This window comes from Manacus candei, unplaced genomic scaffold (assembly GCF_025592945.1).
Source record: "Manacus candei isolate 608988 ecotype Guabito, Panama unplaced genomic scaffold, ASM2559294v1 h1tg000088l, whole genome shotgun sequence".
In the NCBI taxonomy this organism is placed as follows: domain Eukaryota; kingdom Metazoa; phylum Chordata; class Aves; order Passeriformes; family Pipridae; genus Manacus; species Manacus candei.
The window spans coordinates 7,057,392-7,083,801 of record NW_026138136.1 but is presented as its reverse complement, the minus strand read 5'-3'; the positions used below and the strand labels follow the sequence as shown (position 1 = coordinate 7,083,801).

Below are 26,410 nucleotides of genomic sequence, written 5' to 3'. Positions count from 1 at the left end.
TCCATCCTAAAATATAAGCAGATAAATTAAATTAAATGACAATCATAAATGCTTTAGAAGAAAATACTTTTCACAGACGCATTTTACTGTCCTAAATGGCAAATATAGTGAAACAGATTGCAAAACAGATTTAATTTACCAAGTGGAAATTGCCACTCAGAGTTGATTTCAAACTGACATTCGGTTGCTCAAAAGGCATGGGATTTATTTTTTCAGAGGCAGCACCACAAATTTGTGAGAAGCATTCCCTAATGAGACAGAGTGAGACTCCCTGCTTCTTCACTTCTCGGTCCCAGAATTATTGAAAGCACTGGCTGTTTAGCTAAGCCATGACGATGGTTAAAGTGTCTAACAGTTTTTATATGATTATATAGAAAAATATTAAAATTGATACCGCCTTTACTTGCAATTATCCAGAGAAGAAAGTGCAATGGATGTAGCGCTGTCTCATAGATCTACTTGCAGACAGTGGACTGAGACAATATATTGTGGGGGAGGGGGAGTATCTATGTATTTTATGGCTTTTTATCTTTTATTTTTTTCCCCCCACAAAAATACTGTGATATGAATCAAGCTTTGTGTTTAACTATGTTTGCTGTTAAGGTAGTACAAAGCATGTGATTTATGTGGGGGCTGTAGTCATAGCAGGTCTACAGCTTCCTGTGGTCCAACCTCCTCTCCATCCCAGCTGTGTAGTGCACCAGTGAAAACTACTGTAAATGGAGTGGAGGACGTTTGTGCAGCTCTGTGTTACAGCAAACAAAAATACTACTTTTTATAATTCAGTCTGAAAGCAGCTTCCTAGGGAAAAATATATTGAGGGGTGGCACTGTGAAAACTAAGATAAGCCGTTTCCAGAATCTTAAAACAACCTACAGCTCTTTTGATTTATATTCTTTGTAGCAAATATAAGTCACTTCCGTAAGCCCTGTAATCAAATAAAAATGTGTTCCCTCCTTTAACCCTTAAGGATATGTTCTTCTCTTGGTGTTCAGGGATTCCCCACACATCGAGACGAGAATAGACCCCTTCATTTTTAGTTGCACAAACACCATATGGCATGCATCTGGATCTCGGAAGATAACAATTTAAGATCTTCAAGACAGCTAAAGCATGCAAATAAAGTAATGCACTTATTAATGGAATTGCAGTGAGCTGCTCACCAGAGACAAACTCTAGTGAACAAACCTGTTTGACTCACTTTAGAAAAGCCTGTGAACTCTCACACTTCTGTTGATTACTGTCTAATGATTCTTTTGACGGAATGGGATCTATATGAGGTCTTTTAACATACTTTCGCAAAGAAGAAAGCTTCTCAGCAGTCATATACTACGGATACTCAGTACCCTGTGAAACCAGAAACAAAGTATTTTCTTCTTGTTAAATTTCTAGATAGAAGTCATTTGTTACCATCGTCTACAATAAACCATCATATATTATTATGTACCATGTGTTGAAACTGTATTTAGATGAAGTGACTTCATTTGTAAATGAAGACCTTAAAGTAATGTTTAATAAATTAAGCTGTAAGGTAACATAGGAAATTAAGGTGGCTTTTTCATTTTAAAAAGTGACACTGTTCCAGATCTCTCCTTTCGCAAGAGACACTTCTGTCCAGCCAGGTGCCACCACAGCAGCAGTGCTTGGTGGCAGTTGCACTGGAGAAAGGACTGAGAAACTGTCAGGCAAGTGGGAGGTTTGCTCTAGCTGGGGTTTAGGTGCTCAGGCAGGTGTCCGAGGGTCAGAGCCAGGCGGCTGCTGCTGCTGCTGCTTTTGCTGCCTCTGCATGCTGGGGACGTCTCAGGGTTGTCAGTCCTAAACCTGTCACAAGTGATGCCTTCTCTTTTAAAGATGGTGGCATAAAACAGCACTGGGGAAGAGATGAGTACAGTATAGTACTGCCCAAAGTATAGTCTGGTATGGGAAAATAATAATTATAAAAAATAAAAGCCATATAAGCATTCAATGTAAGGTAGACTTTTTCTTTTTTCTCCCGCACCAGATCTGTTGTTTATGGAAATTTGGTTTCCAGGGCCAGTATCTCTGCATAAACTAGTGTCTTTCAGCAGCATAAGATGTAAAAAATCAAAACTAATCTATCCACAGTAATCCTGAAACATTCTGCGTGTATCTTTAAACTATCCTCCAACCAAAGTTGCTAGCTATAGAATAATTTATCAGCTTGCTTTAAGACTTTTATTGCAATCTGGTGTTGGATATGTACATAGTATACTCTAAATTATAGATATATAAATATATTGATACAATATCAAGACAGAGATATAAATATTTCTAAAGTATTGTTTTGATTCTGTGTTGATTATCTGAGCACTGACCTCTGTATGAGTAGAACATGTCCTGGTTTGTTTGCAGTAGAACTGTCTTATTTCCTGTAAAACATTCTGTCTCTTAACTGGTCTCCACTGTAGTAACTGGATTTTCAGTACCCAATTCCATCTTCTAGCTTTTATTAAGAACGAACTGCAGTTTAGTTTTCCTGTGTAAGACTCAGCTTTGGATTATAAATGAACTGTAGCCAGCAGCACTTGCTCCTTGTTGAAGGGCAGTTTCCTGAAAGGTATTTTTTTACTGTCCTTTTCTCAAGGGGTTCATTCATAGAGCTAATAGGACTGCCAAAGCCACATCTGAGCTCTGTTCTTTTCAACAATTTTGGGTGATGCAGGATGTGGCCTTCAGTGTATATATTCAGAAAGCATAGTTCTTCAAAGGGACAGTGTAAAATTGTATGAAGGCTGCCTCATCCACTTTCACATTTAATTTTATTGCATCCACAACCGGTTTGGGAAACCGCCACTGCCATGAGGCAACTGACAGTTAACCTGATGAACTTTCCCCTTATGTGTTGCCCTTATGTTTCCAGTAACAAATGGGAAGCAGGGCAAATTACTGCTACAGTCATACCTGTGTGAGTACACCAGAGACAGGGAGTTTGAATGGCTGCTACCAACACCAGCATTTGGTCTGTGGGATCTGTTCTCCTTGCTGGTGCAGGAAAAATCTCAGGCTCAAACACCTTGCCATATCAGTAAGGATTTTTTTTGTTTCTGTTAAATGCACAGTAGGCAAATCTGGAGTCACTGAAACACTTGAGTCCTGCATTATCTTTCTATATGCCTCCCTACCAGAATAATACTGAGTCATATTAAAAAATCCCAACTGTATAAACTGAGTTTTTCAAAACATACAGGGTATCACATATAACTCCTACACCCCCAAGTCGAGGATGTACACTGGAGTTGGATTCACTGATTCAGTGGTCTTGATGTAAATCCCTCAGTCTGAGTAGACTGCAAGTAGCATGTGCTGACAGCACAGGGATGCTCTTCTCTCTGCAAAGAACAACTCTGCTGCGAGGGTTAGAAAAATTCTGAGTTGCTCATCCATGGGGACAGATAAAGACCACCAGGGAGGAAAATAAAAACTTTACCTCGCACAAAGCAGTCTGCATTTCATGCAATCACCCTCCTCCCCTCCCATCTCCGCACAGCTAATGCGCCCCTTCCAACTTCCCAGCAAAAGCCACTGAGGAGTTAATATTCCAAGAGCCCTCTTTCACAAGAAAGAGAGAAGCTCCGTGCTTAAGCTCTCCCTCTCTTCTCCATTTTCCTCTCCCCAGCTCAGACCCATTCCAAATATCCTTTAGACTTCCCCTCAGCAGCAGTGCTTTGGGAAGCTCTAGTCCCATGTCCCCATTCCCTACGTAGTGCTGGTTTATCACTTGCATCCTTGCAGGAACCTTTCTCTGGCTGTTAATAGCCCACGGGCTGTTACTCTCAAAACTGCGTGTAAGTCTAAGGTGAGGAAAAGCGAGGTTCTTGCAAGCCCTGTGTAGGGTGATCGTGCTCCCCTCCCAGCCTGTAGCCTGGCTACAGCTGCTCTGCAGGCCTGCACACCCCGTCCCCAACAGGGACCAGCACAAACCCTATGCTAGGAAGCCTCGTAGGGCCTGATGTGGTTTGGTAAGAAAGGGGCAGGTCCTCTGCAGAGACAGCTAGCAGCTTGTTTGCACTCCACTCTGGAGGGGAGGAGCTTCTGCAGCTCCTCAGATCACCTAAGGAGAAAGCCCAGGAGCCTGACAAGTTAGTAATTACCACAGAGAAAACCCCAAACTTAATAGGAATATACATATGACTGTAGCTAGCAAAGATTTCCTAGCCCATAGTCCTATTTATATGCTAGGCTGCCATAGCTCACAGCTGGTCACCTGCAAAATGCATCCTGAAATTAATACTTAGGTTATTTGTTGGCCCAAAAGCCAGTGCACAAGCTGCAACAAACAAACAGCGAAGGGAGGATTTATTTAGGCAAACATTTTGTCATCTGAAAAAAAAGATGCGTCCTTGGAAATACTGTCTAAAAATGTACAGAAAAGCAGGAGTATGTGGGCCAAACTCATCTCACTGGCTGATGGGTGGAGTTAGGCTAAAGTGACGGTGGTTTGATACCTACATCCTCCAAAAAGAGACCATTGCTGCCTTGGGCTCGGAGGTTGGGTCAGTCTTGAACTTCCTCATGCTGTTGGGGTCTGTCTGAGGATATGTATGTTGTATCCATGTAGTACCTTGTCTGTCAGCTGGTAAGCTTTTTCATGTTCACTGTAACCACTGCCACAAGCTCAGAAAGGATACCACTGCTGTGTAAGCCGGGGTGTTTTTCAGTGTTCCTTTTTTACTAATTAACTTATAATTAGGTTGCATAAATATTTTGTTGTGATATTAAAAAGTCTGGGGGAAGTACAAACCGAAGTGAACACACTGGCTAATCTGGTTTGTTTTATATGAAAAATGCACACTGACCTCACAGTGAATGAAATGAAAAACTAACTTGCTTAAAAAAAAAAAAACAACCAAAACTTAATGCCTTAAATGGAAGCAGCAAAATGTTGCTCAGTCTCCTCTCATCCTAGCAAAATGACAAAGGGTACTTTTTATGTCACAAACTGACAAATTGAAAAAATTACCAAAACCCCCCGCGTCCCCCTTTCAAAAATACCCTAATTATGAAAAGCAAAATTCACCATATCAGTGCTGGGGAGTAAACTTCATAGTTATTTTAAGTTTTCTCTTAAGTTTCGTTTTTTCCATCTTTTTGCCATTACCTGCATTCCTTAGATTTCTTTTTTCATGCGTAAAATGAACTAGCAAACCCCCCCACCCTCCTTTTCTTTTCTGTTCCAGAAGAACTTTAGAGTCTCAGTAATGTTTTCACCATCGAATCATGGAAAACCCTTTTGTTATTTCTCTTCTTTAACACATAACATGTTCCTCCTTTGACCCTCATTTTCCCTTTTTTTCTCTCTCTCCCCCTTCTCCCTCCCACTCGTCTTTCCCCCTCGTCCACCGATCTAATCCTGCCCTTTCGTGGTTGCTGTCCTTCCCTCCTTCCTTCTCTCCCTCCTTCCTCCTCCTCCTTTTCCTCCTCCCGGCCCCACCGCCCTGGCTGAACCCTCCCAACCTGTTTGTTCCTCTTCCTCTCTTCGTTTGCAGCTTAGAGATGGCTAAAGTCAGCACCCAGACCGCTTCCGTCACGACCCCTGTTGACCTCAACATGAACCTCTCTCAGTCTGCCACCCCTACCTCCACCCCCACCTCCATGGCCGTGCTGGCGGCCTCCGCCGTTACCGTCAGTACCCCCCCTCCCCTACCAACTCTGCCAACCACCCACTATGCCGTTCCTGTCTCCAGTCTGCTTGGCATGAAAACTGTCCCACTCCTGGCACTAAATGCCGCGGCCGCTGCGGGGGCCACGGGGAGTTTGTCCGCTTACACTGCCAAAATTCCTTCGACGAGCGGGGTTAAGAAATCTGACCGCCAGAAGTTTGCTCCATATTGAAGGGATGAGACACACAATGCAAGCTTTGCCAGCTCTACCAAGAGTCTGTGGTAGATCCTAGTTATCAAGGAAACAATACGGCATCTTTTATTTTCTGTTAAATTGCTAGTGTTAACTGTTGCCAACTCAAGTCGTCTTCTGCTCTCCATAACAACTAACACCCAGGCACCACCTACCAACTAGTTCCAACAGCGAGCAGACACCAGCCTGGGCTCCTTCTCCCCCAACACTGTCCCTCTGGCAGGGCGGCAGCCAGGCAGGGTTGCCCCCACCCCAGCAAGGAGAAATGTGAAAGAGACAGAAAAAACATAATTGAGGCAAAATTTTGACAGCCAGGTCCTGCTCCAGCAATACTGCCCAGCATCTAAATACACTTATTTGCAGGTATTCCTCCAACTCCAGAACAGTTCCTTATGGCAAAGTGGCATCTCTGATGACTTTTTCTCTTGCTGGGACCTGCAAATCTGGCACTTGTGACAATCACTAGCGCCCCTGAAATCCCACGTGAAGTGCTGTTGGCCCCCTCAATCGTTCTTCTGCTCCCAGTAGGCCTGAAAATCCCTGTCCCCCTGCCCTGAGACCTGCCTGCAAGCAGGAGAGGGAGGCTACAAAGTACAAACGTCAGGTACTTCTGCATACAAAAAAAAAAAAGTACAGATGAAGCTTTCTGGTCTGACAAAAACTGCTAAATTAAAATGATTGGAAAACAACAAGGAAAAAAATATCGGGCACCTGTGCCATTCTTTTAAAGGGTGCGACAATTTTTCTCTGCTTTGGAAAAACATATTTTTAAGAACTCTGCTTTAGGAAGGGAGAGTGGGAGGGAGAGCAGGCTCTTTGTTTTGCAGTCAGATGTTTTATATATACTGACAAAGTACTTATTTCTTTAAGTACTTAAAAGCAGGTGCAAATCAGATATGCAGTCACTATTCTGGTACCTCCTCCCATGTATATTTTATTCAGCCAAAATGACCTTTTTTTTTTTTTGTTAGGTTTCTGTACAAAAGACATCCCTGTCTAACTCACCACCAATAATGCAGTCAGGTTGTATTGAAATCATGAAAATGATGTAGCACTTATCAAAGGTCATTCAGAAGTTGCTGCTTGGACAGATACCATCCCTTTAACAAGAACTTAAGGATGTTCTGTTTACAGACACCTAATTGCAACCAAAGCCAAGAGAGCTGGGGGATGGAGTGGCTGGTTGCTAGCTGTTGGAACTAGTTCTTAACCGCATTTTCTGTTTGTCCATCCACCTTCCTTTTAATTTCTGTTGCATAACTCAGTAATGCAATATTGTTTTCCTCACCACTTCCAAATCCAGAATCCCATTAGCCTGCCATGTTCATCCACTTTGCACTCCTTGGACACAAAGCTTTAACAATTGAACTGTATTCAGTGCATTTTAATATAAACTAAAAACACAATGCAAATGCAATACTTTTTAAAACGTGGTATTTCAAAGTGTGTTATTGTATAGGGCTAAGTACTATCTCAGTATTTTGTGTCATTTCTGTATTCTGTGGGCTTTTCTTCACCTTAGCACCTTTGCACTAAGTTTTGTCACTGTAATCATTTGTAGACCTGCCATTGTTACAGTTTGCATTTATCCAAATGGGGTTTTTGGTTGCTTTTGTTGGGAATTTTTTGTTTTGGTTTTTTGTTTGTTTGTTTTGGGCCTTTTTTCGGTTCTATTTTTTTTTTTTTTTTGAGTGTATATAATGAAGGAAAAACTGGAAATAATTTCAAGGTACCACAACTATTCAAAAGCTCTAGAAAACTGCTGTAAAACTGTTCTGGGCTATTGTAACTGTTTCAGTAATTGACATTTAAGAAAAGAAAAAACAAATCACCAACCTGTGTCAGAAAACTTGCCTGCACTGAAATGCTGTTCTATGCTGGTTGTACTCAAGTGGTATTTTTTTAATAGTGAGAAGATTTTTTTCTTTTTTTTGCCTTTTTCTTTTTTTTTTTTTTTTTTTTTTATTTTCCTCATTTTTGTTCCTACATTTTAGGCTGTCTTCAGAAGTTACTGGCCTGGGGGCTCTCTAATGTATCTCTTCATGCCCTAGTGCATTAGCCACCAGACAGGACTTTTCCAAAGCCCCATGAGACAATGCTTTCTATGGACTAATCTACAGAGGAGTTTCTGCCATTTCTAACTTTCTTATTATTCTGAGACATCAAAAGAAAATACTTCTTTACTCTTTAAGCAACTGTGCTTCCTAACTCTTGTGTTGCTTTCATTACTGTTCCAGTTTTAACTCTGTTGTGGCTCATAACATAAAGCAAAGACAAGTTATTTTCGGGGGTTAATTTTTATTGATGTTCATGCTTTGGCTAATCTGTATAAAAGCATGGGCCGTTAGTGTTCTAAGCCACTGTATTCAGCTAGAGACTTGACAGTAAATTAAATGAGACGTTTTTATAAATAAATTTTTTTCCTGATTAAAAAAAAAAAAAAAGACGTGGTAGCTTTGTGCATACAACTGTTGTGTTGTTTAAATTTTGTTCTTTGTAACCGAGTTGCTAATTTGTCATTTAAGAAGCACTATTTTATGAATTGTCAAACTAAGATCACAGACAAATCGCTTGTTTTCATTAATGATTAAACGTTCATATTATCACGCTTAAGGTCCCACTGCTCATTGGGAAAGAGTGTAACACCTGTGCAAAACAGGCAGCGTTAGAAAGGATGTTAGCCCGTTGTCAGGGATGATGAGGCTTTTCAGGAGTAGATGGAGCCAGATTGTGTAATTAGTAGAGTAAGCAATATTTCTCTATAACTTTATTTGGTGTTTAACAAAGTTGCTCTTTAAGAACCTCACACAGTGAACAGAAAAGACAAATTTGTCTTCTTGTTACAAGCAGCCGCTGGTTTGTATCTCCAATGTTTTCCAATTGTTTGTATCTCCAATCTGGTTTATAGATCAGATACTGGGGAAAGAAAAACAAGAACAAAAGAATGAACTTGGGTACTGAGTACAGCATTGCTAAGACCCTTTGTTCTTTCCCATTCCCAGCAGCATTGTTGAGTGAGGCTTCTAGACAGCACCTTCCCTTCTGCCAGGAAACTGGGAGGAGCATGGCAATTTGCATTAGAAGAGGGAGAATGGAGAGCTGAGGAGGCCAGGGGACTGTCTCATTCTGCCCTGATACTCTGCTCGAGCAGTTCAGGTTCTCCTTAGGATCTGCTGAAGCGCTGCAGTCACAGCCTCAAATTCTCTCTTCACACACAGGCAAAAGAAAGGTGCTGGCCCTGAGCTGCTGTTGTGATCCAGCATCTCTGGCTGCACGCTCTGGCCACCTCTCCTCTTAGGGCACTGGCAGTACTTCCACATTTACTGCTTGCTCTACCTTCATGAGAAAAGCAGAGTTTTCTGGTAGTGCAAGTGAGTAGCATCCTTAATGACATGAGCCTGATTCTACAACCTTCATCTATTAAGGTCTCTACTTGCTTCTGGGAATTTAATTTGGGGTCCCACTTCCCTTCCCTGCCCCAGCTGAACTTGTGAGCCATACCACTATTATTTTACACTCTCTGCAGGATACAGACAGCTCTAAAGTGTCTGGATCTTGAGTCTGAGCCTGGTACTGTATGACCAAGATGTGCATACAGACTTGCACATCTCTGTAGAAGTCAACAACTTTTCCAATGCAGATGCAGCCACAGAGCAGTTCTTGACAACGAAGGCTGCCAAGGAAGATTACAGAAGAGCTCTTTGCATCCCAGCATCCAGGAAGCCTTACCCAATGTTGGCAATTAGCTATTTCAACCCTTAGGTTAAAAGAACTATAGGCCATAGTACTAACCTTGATAAAATTCTGTTGTTATTATTACTTAAAAAATATTTATATTACTTAGAATATATTTAAATTCATACTCTTGAAAGGAGAGCTGAAGCTGCTTTTACAGCAGAGACCTCCACAGTCTTCATTTCCACAACAGCAAAAGCTATTTCTATGGCTAGCCTGGCTAACATAAACGAAAAAAAAAAATTACTGCAGCTCAACACTAAGTAGGTCAAGACTTTGCTCTCCCAGTAGAGCTGCCAGGCAAAGGGCAGCAGCAGCAGCTCTGTGTTGTATAGTATCTTTCACATTAATAATTCACGTATGCCTTGCAGAATTGGCTAGAAAAGACCGAGATTTAAATGAACTAGTGTAGGGACACGTTTGTGTATGGAATGAGGAGACATAAAAGCACAAAGGAAGAAAAAGAAGTCTTTTGAGAGGGTTTTTGCAAAAAAATACAGGCAGAAGTGTGATAAACTCTAGGCTCATTTTAATTTCATTATTTTAGTTGGAAAATATTTCTGAATGGCAAGAAAAAGCTCCTGAATAGCTTTAGTATATAAACCGGGCAAACAAAACACTAGAAGGTATGTCTGGAGGGGGGGGAAAAATGCAAAAAATAGTACTACTCAAGACAAAAATCTAAACCACTCATGCCAAAGGTAGAAAAGAGGAAGCATGTACCCAATGTGAAAAGGTCACTGCCCACACAATTGTGAGTTTCCAGATGAAAGACAGCACAAGTTCTGCAGCTTCCGCATCATCAAATAGCTGTTAGGTTTCTGGAAACATCTCAAATGAATTCAAGCAGCTCTGTTGTGTTTCTTGAGTGAAAAAAATTGAAATTATGAATGTTGGCTGGAACAGTCAACCAGAAGGAAAACAAAGTTAGTCCATTGTTAATATGCAGAGTGCTTTGTGTTCTCAGGCATAGCCAGAGGGCATCTGTGGGCCCCAAGGTTCATATCTGTGCCAGTCAAAGCTCCTAGGAAGCTAACAGCATAAATCTCACTGGTGCCATCAATGCAGGCACCTGGTAAGGGCCTCAGCCTCAGAAGGCTTGCATGGACAAGGTGGTGTTTGTCAGGTTTCACAAGAAAGTGTTAAAGCGTGTGCTGACCCCTTTCCCACCCAAACCAGGTAGAAATGGAAACACTGCCGTTGCTTTCATTTTTAAATACCCAACGGCATGGAAAAAACAGTGTTTCTCTCAGATGGGAAAGATCCAAATCCAGTTTATCCCACAGCCTCAATAGCAGCTGAACGTATTTCAGCACTATTTATGTACTTGGAACAGGACCTTCCCCTTCTTGGCTGAGTGCCACGATTATCTAACAAGAAAGTCACATATACTCACTAATTCAGTCATTTTACAGGGGCACAGCTTCTACAGAAAAGACTGGAATTGTTAGACTGCTCAACTAGGTCACACAAAGTGGCCGTTCAAAGGACAGCATTGAAAGGAGGGATTTGAACAGAGATCTCTTGTGTCCTCCGTAACTGCTGCAGCCACCAATTGTGCAAGGCATTTGTTCCTCCGCTGTATTTTTGGAAGACCTGGTTTAGATGTCTGCACAAAGGAAATGCTCGCATTTCTTTTCTTAGCCATCAGGCCAGGATAGTTGTAACTGAAGTGATGAACAGAAGATCAGTTGAAGGCAGATACTGAAAAACTGCTTCACACCTGAAATTTCCAACTCTTGGCCTGAGCAATCCTTTCTAGGGATACAAGTACACACCGCCCTTCCTGGCACTGCAGTGTACTCGATCAATTCACTCGTTCTATGAAGGAATGCAGGAATGTTGATTAAAGCAGTGTCTGCATCTGTCCTGTGTCCTGGATGCATGTGTCCTGTCACTCTACAGAGTGGCATGTATCTTAAGACAGTAACTGAAATGAAAGAAAAGTGTCAAATTCATTTGATGCTACCTAACAAAAGGGAATTTCTTTCACATTATATACTCACATTAAGGTTTCTAATGGCAACAACATGATTCCTACAGGCTGAATGTCTGATTTTCTAGTGCAAGCTTTCTGAATTATAAGAAAAAAATTCGGAAAATATTGAAATATTTGAAAATATTTGAATATTACTTCTCATTAGTTATTTCTAGCTCCCTGTTTTAAAGATGATAAAATGCAGAGAATCTAATTATAGTGGTATGAAATAAGCAAAATCTGTCTCTCCTCAAATTGAAATTATTGGCAGGTGGCCTGGCAAAAGCTAATGTTAGCGTTCTTTTTAATCAGTATTTGCAATTCTGAAGCAAATTTTTAAATTAAATTCTGTGGTAGAGGAATAACAATCATGTTAGCAAATGAGAACGTTGTTTGGTTTGTTGTTATTTGGGTTTGGTTGTTTTTGCACGGTTGCTTCTGGCCTTTTTCCACAATCTATTTTCCAAATACAGACCTTTTTCCACATCTGCTTTTAAGTCATGACAGCAGCAGCAGCAGCTTGTTTCTTCCAGGGCAAGAGAGAAGGTAGCACACCGATTACCATTTGTGACTGACTGCACTCACCTGCCAGAGAAGAGCTGATCATGAGCAGCTGGCAGCTGTAGCTGTGGTAGCTGAGCCTGCAGAGCTGCTACTTGGAACTCCATTTCGAACATTCATGCACCTACAGGCACATACATCCATCCTGGCCCTGCAAGGCACTTAACCAGTTTCACAACCACTGAGCAGGGGAACCTCAGCTACTTTTTGGTGGCCTGAAATTCCTCAGTTCTTAAGTTTGGACAACACTCTCCATTATTATTATCAATCAACGAGGATTACAAATGTTAAGCGCCTTCCCCCTTAATTCTGATTCTTCAGTTTTCTGGAAGTCCTGGAGATCAGAGAATTAAAATAAGTCTTCTCAATTCCAATTAAAATTTCATTTTTAATAGTGGCTATGGACAAAGCTAGTTATTAGGACTACTTTAATCTTTATTGTTTAAAAACAGAATTCAAGAAAGTTAAGAAATGAGAGAAATTAAGGAAGTACACGTTTTTAAAACAATTATTTTCTCTGATTAATAATCAGTCTAGCTCAACAGCTCATCAGAAGTACATAACATTGTTTTCTAAAGCTGAAGATATATTTATATTATAAACTAATTATGCCTATGTTTTTCTAAGACACAGGAGATTATTTACCTTGATAAATTAGCTTGACTACTGAGAAAGGTTAGGATATATCCCTCTTCTCCCTTATAGCCATGCTACTTCCGTTGCTAAAAAGCTGGATGATTTCTTGCCTTCTTAACATAACAGCACACGTACATCAGTGGTCACAAAGGGCAAAGTCACTACTCCCACCACCTTCACAAAGCTCTCTAAAAGCTTTGTTCCACATGCTGAAGAAATGTACAGTACACAGCAGTAAGATGGATAAAACTTGGATACAACATTATGTGTAGATCTCTGAGATTCCTCCAAGAGCATCAACCCCTAAACAAGAAGCAACCAAGAGGGACCAATGCTGTCACTTCCCCAGCAATGCATACACGCACTGGCCAGTCCATCGCCTTTACTCTTTCAACAAGTTGTGCAAGGATAATGAATAGAACGATGAGTGATCTGGTGTTTATTCCTGCCATCTCTTCCTAGTAATAACAATGGGCTGCACTGGTTTGGATTTCAATGTACAAGCTCCATGCTCTGTAACTAAACTCCCTGCCTTTAGCTTGTTACCACAAGATACCCCTAAAGATGAGGGCAACTGAACTAAAACAGCTGAACTGTTTTAATGCTCAGTTCATTTCCTGTTCATCTGCAGCTGAAACCATGATTTGCAGGTTCATGTACAAGATGAAAGTAAAACTACAGAAAAACGTACAAAAAAAGAGATGTCAGTTATAAACTCAGAGATTAACATTTTCATACTGTCAAAACATGTATGTTCATGATGCTCAGTGTAACCTGACATTAATCACATCCTGTTTCTCCGATGTTAAGCCAAAGGCAGAGTGGTTCTAAAGCTCAGTGTTAACAAGCTAGGATGCTTTTGTGAGTGGGGTCAGTGAAAAGCAAATGTAAGTAGAACAGTTAGAAACTGAGCTTAGCTCTTGTCAGAGGGAAAGTGGGGGTCTGTCTTTCATTTTGTTTTGAAAAAGACTGTCCATCTCTTCAGACTGTAGCACTCTCTCAGCTCAAAGTTCTCTTTACAGTGATAAATGGATCTAGAGATCTTTCACTGCAGCGTGCCAGGCACCTTAGACATCAATATTCAAGTGTTTCACGCTATAAAAGGAAATTGTATTTCAGTTTTGGTCCAACTAAGTCTTCTCCAGCTTGTCCAAACATTCTTATTTATTTTGATATCCTCTGAATGCTTATTCTCTATTTCAGTACTCTCTGAATATTGCTATTTTAATGACAGTACTAATTCATGTAAGACTGCAGTGTTTCATCAAACATTTTAGCAGCAGCAGCTACTTACATTTAGGGTTATTAAATCAACCAAGACCCAATGGCTGTAATCCAGCACATGTGAGCAGGAATAAATGGATGCAATAAACTGCTAAGGACCATTGCTTGAATTTTGACAGCTTTATAAATATAAAGAGCTGAACCCAAGCATCATGGAAATCAGGAGTGATAAAAAAGCATCTCTATCACTATATGGAAAGGGCTCCCACCGTATCAAATCGTTCTCCCAAAACAGGCAAATCAAATATCTAACTTTAGTTTTAATCTTTATTGCTTGGTCCATAAACATCTCTGAGACAAGTAATGAGAATGCCCTCATAAGAGTAAAGCTTGTTTTCTCCCTTTAAAATCTAGCTTTGAAAGTAGAATCTTAAAGGAAAACGTTAAACTGCTCCTTCGCAACTTTACTTTTTGATATAAATCAAGCCACACATCTCCTATTTTTTCCAAGTGCTCAGCAAATTTGAAATGTTTTAAGATTTGCTTCATTAAAAAAATAAAAAAGAGACACTTACCCATGCTTAAGGTAGGTCTGCTTTTCATGTCCCAGTCTCGTCAAATTTGTTGGTTCTTCATTTTACTTAATCTGTGTTTATCAGAACAGAAATTAATTTTAGATGCTCTCAGTGCCTAAGATAATATTTAAAGAAAATTTCCAGTATTTACAGCTAGAGAAATTATTTTACCTTCTCAGTGTCCAGTGCAGTACCTTCCTCTCTGGCATTTTGTCACCCTTTCATTTAGTTATGCAGATATGTAACTACTGTATTCTTATCCCCCTGGTTCAAGAAATGTGAGGTATGCTACATGATGGCTGCACTAAGCAAAACAGGATACTATAAAGAAAAATATTCAGCACTGCCTATGGCACATCACAGAGTATACACTGTGAAGAAGCTGTAACTCAGCATTTCTGAGCTAGTCCTTATATACACAGAGAAACTGTAACAGATCCTGAAAAAAAATGTACATATTTTATTGGAAGCTGGGGCAATGGACAGAAGAGCACTTAAAATTTTAAGAAAACATAAATATATAATATTTTCCTTTCCCTAACCCCACAGTCTGGAAAAACTCCATAGACTATTCAAATCCTTTACTTCTATACACAATAAGCCAAGTCTCAAAATTACCAAATATAGTTAATGCTTCCAAAACCTCAGAGATTCTTTATAGACTTATTAATTCCACTAAAATACTTCTGGTAAGAAACCAATAATTTTAATAGGAAAGGTGCATTCAATATTGTAAAACATTTGCAATGTACAGTTTTTACAACAAGTAATACACCACTTAGATCTACAAAGATTTTTTTTCTTAAAACACTTGGCTCTTTACCATCTCACAATCCTCTTTAAATAAATAATTAACAAAAGTGTCTCACTTCTAATAATGGAAGTAACATTACAGATAAAAAGAGTATCAACCATGTTGCAGAAATGCTACAACAATGCCCCTTTCACCCGCCAGTCTTGAGACAGCAAATCCTGCAGCTCTTCTTCATCTTCACTACCAATATCCTCATCCTCTTTCTCTTGTGTTGCTCTTAATCTCATGGCTTCCTTTAGCTTCTCCTTCATCTCGTCTTGGCGGTTACGCAAAAGCTCGACACGGCGATAACATTCACTGTTGAAAAGTAAACCACCTATTAACACTTATGGCCTTTTCACATTAATTTGATCATCTACAGTGCTGGATTTTGCTTCTCCAGCTTTGGATAAAGAAGCTTTACAGCTTCCAATCCATTTAAAAAAATAAGCTTTCAAGATGCTACTGCACCTTCTCTGTGTTAATGAGGTGGAAAGAGACCAGAGGAGAGGAGCGGTGTGGGCAATCTCTAGCAATGAGATCAAATCCAAATATTTTAACAACTGCAGTACCACCACAAATCATTTTTTAAAGAGCACAGAACCAATATTTACTTCCACACAAGAAGATACAGCATTCTTTCCTCAACCTGTGGTTTTCATATGTGCTAGAAAGGTGAGACATCAATTGGTTATCAATTTTGATAACTTAGAAGTGGCATCTCTGAAAATAAAAAAGCAGCACAAGTGTTCAGATTCTTTATCTGCTTCCTATGTGCTATAGCAGAACATTTTAAGTAAACATAATCCAAAAGTTTCAGTTTTCCATTTACTTAAAAAGTTCTGTCCTTGAAATATGTTCTGTAACAATTATTCTAGCCATTTTAAACACTGTATTTTGTTGAAAATGCCAACTAGTACCTGCCTGATTTAAATACATCTTTGCTAAGAAAAGACACCAGGAAAAGATTACAATCCAGATCCTGTTTCCCCTTGTATATCTCAAATACAGTTACAGGGAGTCATAGCTGAAACTCTGAAGGCTAAGGAAAACATTAATGTCTCTGGAATTAATTTGATTTTCAGTTTAATTTGAAATAGCCTGCATTTAAATACAGTCAAAAGACAAAGCTACAAAAACTCTAAAAATCTATTTGTAACTTTTATTTTGGAGAAAATTAATTTCAGTAACAAACTTGAAATTCTCTACAAATTTCTGAATTTGGTTCTGTGTATCAGAGCATCCTTAGCTACTGAGAAAAGTGAATCCTCAGAGAGGCAGGTTTAGCTCTCCCCAGCCCTCTGCAGAATTAGATGAACACTGTTAAAAGACATTCCTGTAATACCAAAGCTCAGTTTGAACCCCATGCTATTGTTATTATACGCTGATGTGTAGCGTGCAAATCTGCCCAGATGTCTTAAGTGTTGCTTTAATTTTTTGTGTCTTCTTTTTGTTGCAAGGTTCATCAAAATCAGAATTCATCTTTTCAGTCGCTACTACTGCCATTATCACTATTAATCAATGTGTTAAGCTACATGATAATGGTAACAAACTGTTCTACAAAGCTGTATTTCAGGTTACTGAGTTTAAACTAATGCTTATCCAACCGCCACATCTGCCATTTCAGCAAAACAAAACAAACCACTTCATTAAATGTAGTACATTGTTCAACATAAACTTTAAGTAAACTTTTACTAGAAACAAGCAGAGTTGGTCACAGAATAGAACATTTCAGTACAGCAAATGCTTTTTAAAAATGTGCACAGAAATTCCAGAGAAATAAAAATTAAGACATTTGACAAGGGAAGGGGGGACAGTTTGTTCCAAGAATTTGCCTTCTGTACTTTCAGTGATTCACGTGTGTTTTTTCTTTGGAGAAAGTTACATAACTTTGCACCAGAACTCATGTCTTTATTAGGTATAATTCTGCAATTTGAGGGAGTCTGTCCTTCAAATATTCAGGTGATTAATGAAAGGTAGTATCACAGATTAAAATGTTTTTATCACTCTAGTCAAGTAGCAGTCCGTTACTGCTGGAGAACAGAGAGTTTGAGGAAAAATTGATCTACTTACATCTGCTCATCAATTTCTCCAATCTGGCGATCTAGTCGTCCCTCCTCATCATCTTCTGCCACTATTGCTTCTGAAATCTAAACCAGAAAAGCACCAAGAAAATTCACCTTCATCCTGAATTCCACTTTCGTTCCTTTATGATGTCTGTCTTTCCCTCCTCCCTCCTATCTCGAGTTAGTGTCAATCTCCTATATGTATATTCCCACTTTCACAAGGGCAAATACAGAAAAAAAAATGGTATGGTTTGATATGAAATGGAAATGTTTTTTCATAAAAGCAAAAGTAGATTGGCTGCTTTGGGGTTAATCTTTTGATTTTTTTCAATACACTGCAATTTGAAACTGAGCATAAACAAACTGCACACATCCAAAGTCTGAGGTTGAAACAGGAGCTATACCCCAGTGCTTGGGACTTAATTACACACACTTATTGAACATATCACTTAAATATTCCCGCTAGATCCCGAAGTGTTTCTAACCTGTTATTTTTTTCAGCATATACTTTCTCAAATCTGAATGTCTGGGAGATGCTATGCAATCAATGGTCCACGCATAACTAAGAAGATTCCTCCTAAGCTGAAGAATATCTGAATGGCTTATGCTAGCAAAATGTATCCACCACTGCTTTTGTATGAACATTCGCTCTGTTTATAGTGCTGACGGCTTTAAAATGAGCAATGATAAATTTTTCTGCATCACTTTTCTTAGCAGTTGACAGATGAGTAATTATTTACAATTAAAATAACTTAAAAAAAAGCAAATATTCTAGGGGAAGACTGAGAACACCAGGTATTCTTTAGTACAGTTTTATATTGTACAAAAGGGCAGATGAAAACCTGCTGCAGGAAGACTTTCCATGCAATGCTAAATAGTAAAAAGTGGAAGTACAGAAAAACTGTGGCCAATTCATGTGTCTCACACACAAACTCCTTTGTCATTTTCCCAAATTTTGGGGTTCCTTTCCAGTACATTTAAATTAACCATGAAACCCAGGTTACCTACACTTTATAGATACATTTTCAAAAAGGCAGACAAATGGGCGTGTTTTGTTCTGTGTTTTTAAAGGTTAAAATATACATATATCTCTAGATCTAAAGAAGAGTCCACAATCATGTCCTGTTTGGATACAGGACACTGATCTGAGGTATATAGTATTTAAATAGTATTTAAATAAAATACAATTTAACAAATGTAACTAGATACACACTGATGACTGGATCCTGATCAAAGGTTTTTCAACTTAATTTCCTTTAAGTGGAAAATAGAAGGAACCCTTTGCTCATTTATACAGTGCATTTAACCACACATTGCATTGAAACAAACAGCTGACAAATGCAGATGTCAGTCATTCTGCAGAGCTGCATGAAACTGTTGTTTTCTTTATTGTGTATAGTATTTAGAATCAATAAAAATAGATTCCATTACTTACTGTGTTGACCTGTCGCATTGCCTTTTGAAATTCATCCCATTCTTTGTCCATCTGATCCTTTGGAGCATCAACTTTTCTCACCTAAGGAACATGAAATTTGTAAGTTAACAATTTATGTCTAGTGACTCCTTGGGGCACTGTAAAATATCAGGAGAAATAGGAAAAATTATGCTATCAGAAAAGTCTGGTCGATGTACTTCAGTTTAAGTAATGCATATGAGTAAGAGAGTGCACCTGCACAATGGTTTTGGAGGAAAAATCTGACTCCTGGATTAAAACAACATCAGTGACTGTAGCATTAAAGAATAATCAAGCATGGCTGGTGTGGAACATCTGGAGTAACAAAAGTGACTAAGTCTGTTAATTTGATGGACTGGAATTCCTCTGTGTCAGGTGATAACTTCTAAATTCTTCTGTAAACTGCCTGTTCAATTGCATACAGTAGCCATTTCACAAGCCAAAAAGCAGTAAATTATTTGTCTTTGGCATAACATAGAACATCAGCTTTTTCAGTCGCTGTTGTTGTTAGATAGTCTGACTGTATTTCAAATCTAGTCTAATTCTGTTGGCTAACAGAAGAAAATGTACAGCTACAAACCAATTTTAGTGGCACGTAAAGCTTTTTATTCTGTGGTAGATGGCATTAGTTACTGAGACATGAAGTCTGAAAAAGCAGTAGCTGTAAGAACGTGTTTAAGATCTACAACTAAGGTAATCAAAACCAGATTGTGCTTTTAATGCCAATAAATAAACAAGATAACCTACCTGTGTAATCAGAACTTTCACAACTCAAGACTGGAAGATGTGGCATATAACACGTTAGATGACAGATTATGCCTGACTCAGGACTGGGTAGAAATTATATAGCTTGGAGAACTAAGCAGTTTGAACACAGTAATTCATGACACCATCTTTTTGCATTAGTTTTATTTTTCCTTTATTTGTTCTGCTCTTTTGGTGACACATCAGTCATCACCTCGGTAAAGAAAACAGTTTGGTACATTTTGTTCCTGAGTAATTATACAAAATCGAGTAGTATGAATTAAGTTTATAGAATAAATTAGAAGCTTCCAAGCAAACTCATACTGGGAAGTAATAGTCATCATTTCATTTTTCTGTTCTGTGATTATTTCTATCATATGTGTATGTACTGTGTTATTATGCATTGTGGTTGTCTTTTGTAATTCATAATTATTTGTATTTCTTACAATAAATTTAAACACTAAAGTTATTTTTTCTTGAAATATTTATCTAATCTAGAATTTATACACTTTACAAATACCCAATGTAAATAACAAACATTTTTGATGCCCACAATCTCCCTTCCAAATGGTCAGATAATTTTTAAAATAATTATTTTATGTTATGATTCCAAAACAGGACCACTGCAGCCATCTCAATTTAAGTGATGTCCTTTGTCTGAGTATTAGCTACACTCAGAAACTGAGTTCATTAAAAGGAAGAGCATCTGCACCAGTTCCAGGAAGAGCTTGTTGGAACAAGTAACTGCTTGTAAATTTTATCAGTTGAGGCAATAACCAGAACAAAGATCACTAACCAGTGTCCTCACAGATATAAGCAGATTCTCCTCTGCCTGCTAGGTATTCCCAGCTTTGTACAAGCTTCCCAACTCATGATGAAACTAAGTATTTGAAAAATTTAACACTTCAGTTAGTCAAAGCGAAGAAAACAAACAGAAAATGAAAAACACCCTCCCCCCCCCCAAAAAACAACAAAAACCCAAAACCAACCAAACAAAACCAAGAAAATCAAACCAAAGCAAGCAAAAAAAGAAGTCACGTTTTCAGCTACGTATTTCAGTATTCAGAACATCACTATTCAAAAACTATTCACATATGGCAACATGTGGTCATGAGTGGTGCCAAAAGAATCTTGTCAGAGTAAATAAGACACCTAAGCTTGTTAGCTGAGACAATGGGACTAAACATAAAGAAGCATTATTTGGAAGGTCTCCAAATTAGATGTCATGGTTGGACCTCACAATGCAATTTAAATACAACAGTAGCCTTCCACAGTGTGAACAGGGAAATATACTCATGGAAAATAAAAAAGACTTGAGCCCTATAGCACTATTATTTCAATAAAGAAAGCAAGAAAGTCATCAAATCTGTGGCAAATTTTACAAAACAAAACAAAAAGGTTGGTAATTGAAATATCAGTGTTTGTTTTGGTCATTTGGCACTGTGCAAGTTGAAGGAAGTGTGAGGGTGGAACAGGCTTCCTGGAGAGGGTGTCCATGCCCCAAGCCTGCCAGTGCTCAAGAGGCATTTGGACAATGCCCTCAATAACGTGCTGTAACTTTTGGTCAGCCCTGAAGTGGTCAGGCAGCTGGACTAGATGGTTGCTGTAGGTCCTTTCCAAATGAAATAGTCTATTGTATTCTAAGTAGTTCAGTCATTTTCTTTTATTCTGGTATGACTGATTATCTGGAGAAGCATCTACTCAGAAAATGATTACAACTGGTAGAAATAAATCTTGCAGCATAAAAAGAGTAGATCACTTACTTTTGCGTCCACTTCAGGATCATCAAAGAAACCTTCTGGCAAAGCTTCAGCAGTGTTTTCTTTCCTGAAATATTTGATTACTATAAGCCCAGGTTAACAGTTTGCAACCTGATTTATTGTAGAGTTAAAAAGTCAAGAATGAAATCCATAATCTTTTATAAAAGTACCTAGAAATGGACCACGTTTTTTAAGACCCAAATTTTACCTATAATCATCAAAACTTCCTTCTTCAGCTTGGTCTTGCCTCACTGACAAGGAAATTCACAAAAGGGTTTAAATCTCACTGTGAAAACAAGCACTACGCTTATGCTTCTTAACTATTCTTTCCACTGTGCTGAGCATCCTAACATTTTAACAGCACAGTCACTACTTCTGAAAGACTAAACCACTGTCTACAAGTGCTCAAGTAAGCTGAACCATTACTACAAAACAAGCAGTTATAAGCAGTGGCTGACATTAAGCTTCCACAGCACCCTGTGTTAAAATTTGCAAATAGACATGTCTAACAGATATTGTATGGCATTCCTCCACGTCTTATTCTGTCCCTAAGGTGCAAAATACCTGTCTGAAATAATGCCAGAGGGTGGCATATATACAAACTATTCTGAATGCAGCTTAACAATATGACAGATTTCTAAGTGATCATGGTCTGTACTTCCTGTAAGAATAATTACAACTCCTAAAACTATCAATATTTGATTTGGCTGCTTACCTTTCCACTATCTTCTCTTGTACCTCTGCTTTCTGTATGGATCCTGAATGGGAAACTACAGGAGCAGCAGGAGTTTTGCTGTCAAAGAAGTCTATAGGGAAGGACAGAAGTCTGTGACAAAAAGAAGAGCTATTCAAGCAGTTTCTAAAATTCTGACTAGACAGGAATATCAATTAACACCTTACTGAATCAAGGGAAGAACACCCAGGCATTATCTCACTTGACAGCCTCAAACAATTAGAACATAAAATCAATAATCATGCTGACAAACCACCACATAATAACAAACTAGCAAAGAATCTCCTTCCTCTAATTCCAGTATTACCCACCCTAACCAGCTAATAGCAACAATTAGAAAAATAAATTAAAAACCCTTCATCATCAGTTAAAATACAGCTTTTCCTTACTGAATCACTTACTATTTCAGTCAGCATTACCTGCAGGCAGAGAATTAGCTATTGCTTCTTGAGTTGGGATTTCAGTTTTATGCATAATGGAAGATTTGCTTGACTGTTCTTGTTCCTCCTCTTCATCATCATCGTCATCATCATAATTTCCTGACAATAAACTGGGACCTGGACCCTTGGAAAGCTGTACATTTGCACTGTCTTGCTCCGCTTCATCAAAAAAATCTGATGGCAGCCTAGTAAAGAGCCCACAACACAACGATTTCAAACTTCACAATAAACCTTGATAACTACATGTAACACAACTACTTATTTTGGGTACCTACTGCTGCCCAGAACTGCAGCTCAGAAAAGCCACACAGGTTCAGCAGTAAGAAAACCCAGATTTGCTTAGAATAGCTACAGGCCTCCAGGCCAAACAATTTTCCATGTTATATTTTAAACTAATCACACGGATGAGTTCAGAAATCAACAAACCTCTCAAGTGTTAATTTTGCACACAAACTCAAAACTTCTACAAGGTACATAATATCTATGCAAGATAATAATAATTCAGCCTGTGAAGTGTACAATAGACCCTCAGGTCTCATGTGACATCTACCAATCCTGCAAAGATGTCCGAACATATCAGACATTTTTAGTGGCAGTAAAGGTGCTTAACCCACTCCCTTGAAGTCAAATACAGTCCTTTATTTGTTAGAGTTCAACTGCAGGATATGCACTTACATGAATTTTAAGTGACAAAAACCATCTTAACGAAGATCTACTGATGACATTTGTTAGCTGTTTTTGTAAATATAATTTAATTATACATTCAAAATTTGTCTTAATTTCAGACTACCACCTCTTCTGCAGTACTCTAGCATTAAAGATCAGAGTGCATGCCATAAACCAGTTACATTCATTCTAGCAAACTGTATAATACCACCACGTTAATATCTAAAAGTCTGATAGTGACAGTAAAAGAATTCCTGTTTTCCCAGAGACTCTAAGAGTAGATAGGACTTTCTCATCTGCACTGAGGAAGATGCTGCCATGTTCAGGAATATACAACCCCATTAGAAAATGATCGGAATCAGGGATTTGCTGACACTCTGAATCTTTACCCTTGGCTAGGAAAGAGTGACAAGGAAGAACTGGGCGAGAATGCAGCTGTTGGTAGTTACAAAGAAATCATCTACTTACCCAGCTGTAGACGTATGTGGCTTTTCGTCTGTACCTGTACAACAGCCAAGAGTCACTCCTTAAAATTCATGCTTTTACAAGAAACAACCCTCAGACTCCTACTACAGAGGCAAGTTCACAAATGCACACTTTGGCGTATTTCAAGGGTTTACATGTCTACACCAAGAGAAAAAAAATTAACTATCTTTCCTTTAGCAAGAACTTTGAGGCATGGGTTGAGGTAAAACAGTGGCTTGATCCCACTGAAAAGGAGTAACACCACTTCTGGGCAAGTGCTTCTACTGCTTAGCTTACACTGCTACTGGTTCTGTTTGGGCCAAGCCCACAGTTCCGTGATGTACCAAAAACCCAGAAGAAAACTGCCAAAGGCATTGTTTTCTCCTGACAGTGAACTAACAGAGAAAGACAGATTTCTTCCTTTTCTAGCCACAATGGGCTGACATTAACTCAACAGTCTTGTGTATTCATGTGTATTCACGCTCACTTCCAAAGGACAAAAAATAAACCAAAAACATTCAGGATGTAAAATGGCTGGATTCTGGCAGGTACTTGATAAGTATTTTCCTCTCCTCACCTTTTACTCTTTTTAGCTCTGTATTTTCCGTGTCAACAGTTTTTCTCTTGACAGGATGAGACGATGTGCCAGCAGCTGAACCAGTTGCAGTCTGCTTTGTACCCTTTAATTCTGCAACTCTCTGTAAAGAAATAAAAATTCAGGACACTTTCCTAGCAGTAACTTCTGGATTGCATCTTAAAATACAGTGCTTTTAGAACAGATTATAAAAGTGAGCTAATATCTTTCTAGAACAGGATCACTGAAACAAAGACTGTCAACCTCTGGAATGATGTGACATGGGGACAGGCACCTGCACAAAGGAAACTGTATGAGTAAGAAAGGAAAGATCAGTGATACTGACAGCAGTAGGGCACTGGAGGAGAAAGCAGGAGGGCTGGACTCATTCTAAGGTCCTGGGATATTAAGTGTTTTAAAATTAAGACACAGCACTAGCGTTAAAGACATGTCAGTATGCCTTGCCATGGTCATCTAGTCTGAATGCAGGCAATGAACTAGGAACCCCTCAGTTCTTTTGGTCTTTTCCTCGGTACTTGTAAAATTAAGCACGATCTCCCAGCTTCTGCTAAGAAGCAGCAGCAGAACTTAGAAGGATTAAAATCCCTCCCCCAGATTTAAGGCTGCATCCAAATTACAAGCTCCTTGAATCATTTTATAAATTCTTCATCTTTACTGCTAAATTACAAAGAAAAAAAAAAGGCATATTTTCTTAACCTTAACATATTTTCCTAAGCTGTCACTTGACAGCACACAGGTACCAGAGCAACCCCCAGAGGGGTTTCACAGTCCGAGCTTCAGACAAGTGACAGCCAAAAGCTGTGGCTTAGGTGGGAACCGCTTCACCTTACGGGCAGGCCAATTGAAAGACACAGGACCCCCCTTTTAAGCGCTGGCCTTTCGATCCCTGCACAGCTTTTAAGAAAACAAAAAGCGGACGAACCAACCAGGCTTGTTTTCACACTCTTCCCGCACCCCGGAGGGTGCTGCGCTGCTCCCATTACTGCGAACCCTCGGGAGCAGCGAACCCCCAAGCCCCCGATCCGGCGGGGGGACCTTTCCCCAATAATCCCTCCCCCTTCTCATGTGCTGGCCCGGTACTCCCGAATGGCAAAGCCCCAGACAACGCCGAGCCGAGACCCGCATCCCCCGGGACCAGCGGCACACCAGCACCACCGCCCCTCCGCAAACCCCGCTCACCTCCCGGTGCTGCTTGCCCAGGACGTGGGTCTGCCACAGCAGCTCGCTCTTCACGGGCGCGTTGCACAGGGAGCAGCTCAGGTGCCCCAGGCTGTTGTACGTGTCGGCCACGTTAAGGAAAGAAGCAGCGTGCGGGCGCGGACTCCCTCTCCCTCTATCCCTTCTTTCTTTCCTCTCTCCCTCCCTCCCTCCCACAGCCCCCAAGCCGAGCGCTAGGGAGCCCGGCGCCGAGGATATTTGGCGAAGGGCGAGTCGATCCGCTTCTTCCCCGCGTTCTGGCGCTGCTTCTCCCGCATGAGGCGCCGCAGCTCCTCCTGCCGCACCTGCTTCCGCCCCGCGCCAGCCCCGGCCGCCGCCATCTTCCTTCGCCCGGCGCCCGCCGTGACGCGCCAGGGAGGCGCCGGCGGAGGAGGAGGAGGAGGGTTGGATTCTCCGCCCTCGTCAGGCTGTGCGTCGGTTAGGCCTTTGGAGCGCCGTTAGCACTCGACAGACCCAGCAATGGAGCTGTGGGACGCATCTCCGAATAAATTCCCTAAAACATGCCCCCTCGCCTCCCGCCCCAACCCCCAGTAAGTAAAAAATAATAAACGGTACGTCCTGTACATCCAGATACCACAGAATGGGTCCGGTGGGAAGGGTGAGTCATCTGGTCCAACCTCCCTGTTCAGGCAGGGTCATCCTAGAGCACATTGCGCAGGATTGTGTCCAGACGGTTCTTGAGATCTCCAGTGAGGGAGACTCCACAGCCTCCTCTCTGGGCAACCTGTGCCAGACCCTCGGTGCACAACGTAGTTGTGAAAGGAAAAAGAAAAAAAAAAAAAAGAAAAAGAAAAAGCTGCCACAAAACCCCACGGCTTTTCTTTAAGCTTTGGCTCACTGCCAATCCCAGGAACATTCCAGGCCCTGGATCACTGCGCCCTTCAGAAGGCCCCC

The 26,410-nt window shown here is 40.0% G+C and overlaps 3 protein-coding genes across 25 annotated transcripts in view; 2 read left to right on the top strand and 1 right to left on the bottom strand.

Moving 5' to 3' along the window:
• LOC127482446 (poly(rC)-binding protein 3-like) overlaps positions 1-20,108 on the top strand; it is a 493,280-nt gene extending 473,172 nt beyond the window's left edge. For 12 of the 23 annotated variants that reach the window (XM_051812781.1, XM_051812782.1, XM_051812773.1 and 9 more), the window contains one exon: positions 5,508-6,504. In XM_051812781.1, the coding sequence (XP_051668741.1) occupies positions 5,508-5,853 (346 nt within the window). In that variant the 3' untranslated portion in view covers positions 5,854-6,504. Of the gene's footprint in view, positions 1-995; positions 4,875-5,507; positions 6,505-7,868; positions 8,788-17,943 lie in introns of those variants that run through there. The other 11 variants (XM_051812791.1, XM_051812785.1, XM_051812792.1 and 8 more) reach the window with 4 other exon arrangements.
• The window catches only part of LOC127482463 (uncharacterized), a 225,693-nt gene continuing 200,843 nt past the window's right edge, over positions 1,561-26,410 (top strand). Inside the window, exon 1 of the mRNA XM_051812821.1 lies at positions 1,561-1,570. The gene's annotated coding sequence lies outside the window, so the exon portion shown is untranslated. The remainder of the gene's footprint in view (positions 1,571-26,410) is intronic.
• Positions 15,024-26,337, bottom strand: ZNF830 (zinc finger protein 830). Its single transcript, XM_051812804.1, has 10 exons — positions 25,715-26,337; positions 25,478-25,577; positions 24,281-24,401; positions 23,707-23,740; positions 22,552-22,757; positions 22,115-22,205; positions 21,403-21,466; positions 18,878-18,958; positions 17,450-17,526; positions 15,024-15,694 (listed from the first exon to the last, which is right to left on the bottom strand). Exons 1-10 carry the CDS (start codon positions 25,834-25,836, stop codon positions 15,511-15,513), a joined length of 1,080 nt encoding a protein of 359 aa, XP_051668764.1. The 5' UTR covers positions 25,837-26,337; the 3' UTR covers positions 15,024-15,510.

What these genes read in the sequence shown, in the direction of transcription:
- ZNF830 (XM_051812804.1), bottom strand. Translation starts at nt 25,836, where the DNA reads ATGGCGGCGGCCGGGGCTGGCGCGGGGCGGAAGCAGGTGCGGCAGGAG. An exon ending in TGGGCAAGCAGCACCGGGAG is followed by an intron (nt 24,402 to 25,477) that starts GTGAGCGGGGTT and finishes ATTTCTTTACAG; the next exon opens with AGAGTTGCAGAATTAAAGGG. An exon ending in CAATGCGACAGGTCAACACA is followed by an intron (nt 17,527 to 18,877) that starts GTAAGTAATGGA and finishes TTTCTGGTTTAG; the next exon opens with ATTTCAGAAGCAATAGTGGC.